The 7,280-nt window shown below is 34.8% G+C and overlaps 1 protein-coding gene across 1 annotated transcript in view; it reads right to left on the bottom strand.

Moving 5' to 3' along the window:
• Positions 1-1,181: 1,181 nt before the first annotated feature.
• Positions 1,182-7,280, bottom strand: part of FILIP1 (filamin A interacting protein 1) — a 191,899-nt gene continuing 185,800 nt past the window's right edge. Inside the window, exon 7 of the mRNA XM_032651941.1 lies at positions 1,182-2,650. Coding sequence (XP_032507832.1) covers positions 2,610-2,650 — 41 coding nt within the window. The 3' untranslated portion in view covers positions 1,182-2,609. The remainder of the gene's footprint in view (positions 2,651-7,280) is intronic.

The raw sequence follows: 7,280 nt of genomic DNA, 5'->3' as shown, positions 1-7,280 counted from the left end.
ATGGTTGTCCTAAGATGCAGTTCATTCTGTACATTTTGTGGCCATTCCAGGCATCTAATATCTGGAATATTTCCTCTACCACTAACTTCATCACACCCTAATATTTTATGACATACTTGAAAAAAAATCTTTGTAGAAGATACCCTCAAAAAACATTCTCTTCTCAAAAAGAAAAGGGCAACATAATAGATTAGTTCAATTATATGCCTTAACCTGGAAACACTGATTATGACTATACTTCAGAAAACCTAATTATTCCATTCAAAACTGATTCTCATTCATACTGATGATTGGAGATTTCCTTATAATAAAAGATATAGAAATCATGTGAGTCTGGGATGGTGCCAGGATTGCACATGGGGGGCAATGTTTTCAATTGGATGTTGATATTGGAATATGACTATTTATGATCTTGTTTGTTTATTCATTAGATAAGGATATGACTATTTGCTGTTTTCTATTTTCTGTTAACTTTTAATATTCTATTATTTTATTTCAAGACAACTTTTTTATTAATTTAGGTTAATTTTACTCATCTGTCACTCAGATTCCATTAGAGTTTAAAGAAAGGACTTAACCATAGCAGAGGCAGAAAAGAGCTCTGTATCCATCTGAATGACTTGGATCACACCATCACCCTCACTCTGCTTTGCAAGTACCAAATTTCATTATAAATGCAGGAGAAATAAAAACTTTCGATCCAAATGTATATAAATTATTTGTAATATTTTAAATTAAAGTCAAGAAGTATTTAAAGTTTTATCCTCTAGCCTGTTCACTCTTAGTGCAATAAAACTCCCACATGTTCAGAAAGTTATTTGCGTCAGACGCTAGTTTGTGATATATCGGAATATTTTTGCCGTCAGAAGTATAAGCATTGGCAAACAGGGAACCTAACTGTGAGTCAAAAAATACAACAATACTAAATAAAACCCTTTTCTCATAGAAATCGTCTTTACAGTTCAGAAACGTTTTCAGAAATCAAAAGCCATAACAATTTTTAAAATCTTCACACATACACACTCTAGTTTTCTTAATCAGTAACGAAAGGCTTGAAGGTCTGTGATGCATTCACAATCATTCATGCTAGGACAAACCTACTGTAGCATTTCTTTTACTTACAAAAATCAAAACTAATTTTACATAAAATATAGTTATTTAATTTATAATAGCTACTGAATATGATTTGCTAATTCCACAAGGTATACCTTAAAACCTAATGTTTCTGTTCCAGAGATGAAGTGTGGATTTCCCTCTTGGCCTTAGGAACCTGGATAAAGCTGTGGACTGGAGAAACGGGCCAATAGTATTACTTGTGTACTTTCTAGTTATCCTTGTGACACTCAGAAGCATTCTTTCTTTAATCTCAGTAAAGTGACATGATACATGATTTCTGCACCTAGAAAATGTGTCAACTCTTCAGTTATCTTTCAGTTATCTTTTTAAAGACCTTACTGAAAACATGTCGATATTAACAAAGTCTTTTTTAAAAAAAACCTATACTATTAGGGTTTCAAGTAGATTTCTGATGCATATTTTCACATAAACCTAAATTCAACAGCAGGTCTGACACTGAGATTTGAGTAATGTATGTTTGCTTTGAATCTTTAAAGAACGTATTCTCTAACCTATATGTGGTTAGAGATTATCCTGTCCAAATCCTAGCTATCAAGAAAAAAAAAAAGTTATCTATCTTGGGATTTCTCCTACCATATTTTAAAAAGATGCTGATAGCATCTAGGTCAGTTTTTATTTTCAGGCTTTCATTTGGGTAGATTGTGAGAAATATCCTGATATCACAGTCCTTATTATAAGTCCTGTACATATAAGTAAACAATGCAAACAGAAATATAATTGAACTGTCAGTAGACGGTGTTCCTGTAAGTCTTACTGGTTAAACTCATACAGCTCCTTCTATTAATTTCTTCCATATGAAAACCAATTCATCCAAGGTTTTGGGCACAGAGCACTAGAAAGATCAACTTTAAAAACTGGCTTAAGTATTTAAGCTCTTAAGTCAGTGTTATTTGTTAGTGTTGTACCATGGTCAGAAGCACAGCATTGTACAAACAATAATAACACCTCTTCCAGAATCTCCTGCTTTGGATTCACCTCTTGAATTTACCCCAGGAAATACGTAGAGTGTTGTACTTTCTTTTTTTTCAGAAATAACAAATTGATGAAAGAAAATAAGTATAGGTTACCATTTTGAATGCACCACTACCAATACTTTGAAGAACTGACAGTGTATTCTACAGATACATGTGCCATAGACTATGAAAAAGGAAACACTTTAGTAAAAAATCACATTACAAAGTGTATTATAAAAATAAATTACACAGCATGTGCCCATGGACCTGAAAGCTTTGCAAAAGGAAGAGAAATTTATTTTGACATAAAGATTGAGTTGCTCTCATGCTACGTATTTTTATATTGTTCAGTTTTTACATTTGTATCCTCAAAAAAATACACTGGAAGTAGAAAATTATTTCCAGTCATGATCAGTAGCATAGAGGACCTTAGTGATGGTGGAGAGCTGGAGAAATACTATCCGTTCAACAGGGACTCAGAAGAAGTGCACACACCCAGTGTGTGCTCGGTTTACCATTTCATCTGGAGTTCATACGTAACTGGTGGATGATGATGCTTTCTACAAAGAGAAGAAAGACACGGCATTTTCAATTAAACTGAGACTCAAATCAGTAGTTTATGTGAGGGTCAATACCATATCATTTCACTAAAAGACCATAGGTGTTAAACAAGAAAACAAACAAAAATAGGTTCATGAGCCCAATAGCTTCTCCCGCAAATCTTTCCTATTCTTGGGTAAGTTCTTTATATTGACATAGGAGCTTTACCCCTAAATTCTTGAAGATTTTTAGAAACCATGTCTAATATTCTAACAATATTCGATTGATTTTCCCCAAGCAAAGCACTGAACACAAAGACAGTCATTACTATATACAAGCCCCATAGTGGAAACCAGACTGTTGCCTCGAATTTCTGTTCTGAACGATAGTCACGTACTTTTACTTGTTTATGGGTGTAGATTTGAGTTTTAATAAGGAAATATTCATTATTCCCAAGAAGTCACTAAATACAGATGACTCATTTTTGTCTCTGACTGCTGCTTTTTGCATAATTCTGCATATGCTCTTAAATCTGAATTCATTTTTATAAAAGTGAATAAAAATAGATTCAGAAATAGCAATTAGAACAGTACCAGCCACAATGAGTAATATTTATATTTATTTGATTGATTTCACTTTTAACCTTTATGCCTTTGTGAACATTTATCATCTTTTTTTTCATTATGTCATCGAGGCCCTACTACATGCCCATCAGGGTGCTGGGCATGGAACTACTGGTGAGCAAAGTGAAGCAGGGCCCTGCCTTTGCTGAGATAAAGAGCAGAGGAAAGAAATAACTAAGCCTCAAATTGTTTCTTTGTCTGAAAAATGTATTACCTCCGGGTCAACTACTGTCAATGTTCACGAATAGCGTGAGGAAATTTCCACCTATTATGTTCATGTTAGTCTCAAATTCTTACTATTTACATTTTTTAACATGGATAATTAATATCTAAGTAAACATTAATTAAAAGCTCATTATGTCATAGACCTAGAGGTTTACTTCACACTGACCACTAGGTGGAGATATTTCCATTCCTTCCCTTGACCTTTCCGAATTGAATTTGGGATAAAACAGATAAAGTAAATACATAAATGTTTTATATACTTAATAATAACTAGCTATGAAGGTTTTTAAAAGCTTTTAAAACATAGGTATGATTTTTTACTGTACCAGAAACCCATAAAAATCATTATCTCGTTTTATCTTTGGAAAATTGTTCTAGCCTCAAATTTGTTCAGGCCTAAAATTGTATCAAAACCTTCAGGTAAAAACTAAAAACACTAAATAAAATATTGTGCAGGTAAAAATCAGGGTCTCACATTAAAATGTTATTTCCCACTCAACACTTTTTCTTTTTAAAAATTTCTATAGTAGGTTTCAAAGAGGGAAAAGACGTAGGTCTCAAACCTCCTTAATAGAATTAAAGTATCTTCCCCATTTTCCTCCCTTAAGAGATCATAGGAAACATATATTTAAAAGAGTGAAGTCTAGAATTGTTCTTATTGTAGACGTAATTCAGAATGCCTGTGCCTTTGTTTCCTCATTACAAAATGAGGGTATCAGAAATCATCTCTCAAATCCCTGGCAGGGCTAGGGATTTTTACTACAGTAAAAATCAGTACAGTACCTTCTTTACTACAGTACCTTCTTCTCTCCCCTTGAGTGTGCAAACCTCTAAATTCCTAGAGTTGCCTTCTCCTAATCCTAGCATTTTATAGTTTCCGTAATAATAATGGCTTTTCAAGATACATGCACCCCAATGTTCACTGCAGCACTATTTACAATAGCCAGGACATGGAAGCAACCTAAGTGTCCATTGACAGATGAATGGATAAAGAAGATGTGGTACATATATACAATGGACTATTTATTACTCAGCCATAAAAAGGAAAATGAAGTTGTGCCATTTGCAGCAACATGGATGGACCTAGAGACTGTCATACTGAGTGAAGTAAGTCAGACAGAGAAAGACAAATATCATATGATATCACCTGTATGTGGAATCTAAAAAACTGGTACAAACAAATTTATTTACAAAACAGAAATAAAGTCACAGATGTAGAAAACAATTTTATGGTTACCAGGGGGGAAGGGGGGAGGGAGGGATAAACTGGGAGATTGGGATTGACATATACACACAACTATATATAAAATAGATAACTAATAAGAACCTACTGTATAGCACAGGGAACTCTACTCAATACTCTGTAATGACCTATATGGGAAAAGAATCTAAAAAAGAGTGGATATACATGTATGTATAACTGATTCTCTTTGCTGTACAGTAGAAAGTAACACAACATTGTAAGTCAACTATACTCCAATTTAGAAAAATAATAATAATAGCTTTACAGAATTAGTATTTGGTGAAAATACATATGGCAAGAGTACATACATAGAAACAATGTCTTGGTTGGCCCATTACATCTTATTATTATTTTTAAGGTAGCAAACTGGTAATCCCTGCATGATATATATATTAATGCTATTAATCAGATTATGTTACTAAAAAGACTATCTCAAAAATATTTGACAATGCCAAATAAGAGAGTTTATTTTATTTTATTCAACTTCAATAATAAAAGATGGGGTTTAATATTTATGTACATAAAATTTACTTAAAGTAAAACAAGCCCAAGTTATTTTATTTTATAACATAGAGACATATTTCATCTTGTTTCTAAAGACAGTGAGATAAGATCTATAGGATAGTGGCTCTAGCATTTGAAACTTATTAAGCATATTTGTTAAATCTCTGTTTGCTTATTATCTATGTTTTCCCCAAATCTGTAAACTGACTCAGATAAGAATCACCCAGCCAATACACAAACTTACGAGAAATAAAAAAGGTTGTTTTAAGGTATTAAATTTTGAGGTGACGTTACACAGCAAAACTATCTGATGCATAAGGAGCTCATGGTTGCCAACAAAAATAATAATAAAATAAAAATGCTTTGGGGATTAATGCCATTATTTGTGCGTTTTTTTTTTTTTTTTTTTTTTTTTGCGGTACGTGGGCCTCTCACTGTTGTGGCCTCTCCCACTGCGGAGCACAGGCTCCGGACGCGCAGGCCCAGCGGCCATGGCTCACGGGCCCAGCCGCTCTGCAGCATGTGGGATCTTCCCGGACCGGGGCACGAACCCTTGTCCCCTGCATCGGCAGGCGGACTCTCAACCACTGCGCCACCAGGGAAGCCCGCGTTTTGTTTTTTTAAAGACAGAATTCCCAAGTCCCTTCCTTTTTTTTTTTTTTTTTTTATGATTTAGTACAATAAAATAATGTTATAGATTTTATTGAAGTTACAAAGTCAGCGAGCAAATCTTTTTTCCATCTACTACTCTGTCTTCATTTCATCTCAGAATAAGACCCAAATAAGTCATTAAGGACCTCTAAGGTGACATCAGATGTCATTCTGTAATCTAAATTTTACTCTTTTTACAGATACCACTTTTCTGACATTAGTAATCTATAGAATATATGAGGAAGATTGAGACCAAAGCCACACTTATTACCACCTCTATCAGCAAACTCAAAATAGCAGAGCATTTAAATTTGGGGCCCTCTGTTGTGTAGATATTTAATAACAATCTCCATTTTTCTAACTGGAAGAAGAAAAAAACCCTCTAAATCTTAATCAGCATATGTACATGGGGACACTGGATTTTTACATATATTTTTTATATTAACAGTTGACCAAAGCACTTTTTCCTCTATGTGTTTCTCTCAAGTGTTATCTTGAAGTTTTTTTTTCTTGAGAAGCTTCATGTAACACATTAAATACATTGTTTTCATAATATTATTGTGAAATGAATTCAATCTTTTATTACACTAGCTATTAGATAACTTCCATGGAAAGGAAGTTTAACGGATTATCAATTCCTAATTACACTTGATCTCTGACCTTACAAAGATGACTTATTTATCCTACTTGGGTGGTATCCCCAAAACTACTGGCCAGCCAGATGACTTGAGATCCAAAGTTGTATACGTAAGACAGGATTTGGGGAGAAATCTGGGGGAGAATGTCTCTTGAGTGCTACAGCGGGGCAACCTGGTAACACACTGGAATTCTGATTCCTCCCAGGAGAACCCCTTAGCTGTGGAGTAAGAAAGATGTATTCCCTGAAAAGTCAGTGCCTTCCTCCAGAGCAGTGCCTATGTTTATGCCCTGCCAAGTCTCAAGGGGACTCTTGAGCTCTGAATTTTAAAAATCAACTCTAGTAAATGAGACCACATCACTTTGATAGCCTCCAAATTCATATACCAAAGACAAAGCAAAGCAGAAGTTCAATTTATAGCAGGACTTTGCATCAGCAAAGGAGGGCTGCTTTATTCACAGGAAACTGTACACCAGCGTTACAGAAAACATTTCCTGTTGGATTCTGCATCAGTTTGGCCGGCATATGGCCTGTTCCCTGTTCCATGGCTCCTACCCCCAGGAGCTCTGTCTGGAGAGCAAGGCACTGGCTTAGGGCTCTGCCTTTCTTCCTCCACCAGCTACCAAACCCCAGCTTTGACCTTGCTGCCTGCTGGGGGGTTTATCCTCCTGCAAAAATGTCCGCATTCTCTACACCTTTCAGAAGTAGGAGTGCCTAGATATTGTTTACTTTTAAGGTTCATTTTAAGAAACTGCTTCAGTATTCAG

The sequence above is a fragment of the Phocoena sinus genome, chromosome 12 (assembly GCF_008692025.1).
Source record: "Phocoena sinus isolate mPhoSin1 chromosome 12, mPhoSin1.pri, whole genome shotgun sequence".
NCBI lineage: Eukaryota > Metazoa > Chordata > Mammalia > Artiodactyla > Phocoenidae > Phocoena > Phocoena sinus.
The sequence above is the reverse complement of the archived record's forward strand: the minus strand, read 5'-3'. Positions and strand labels throughout refer to the sequence as shown.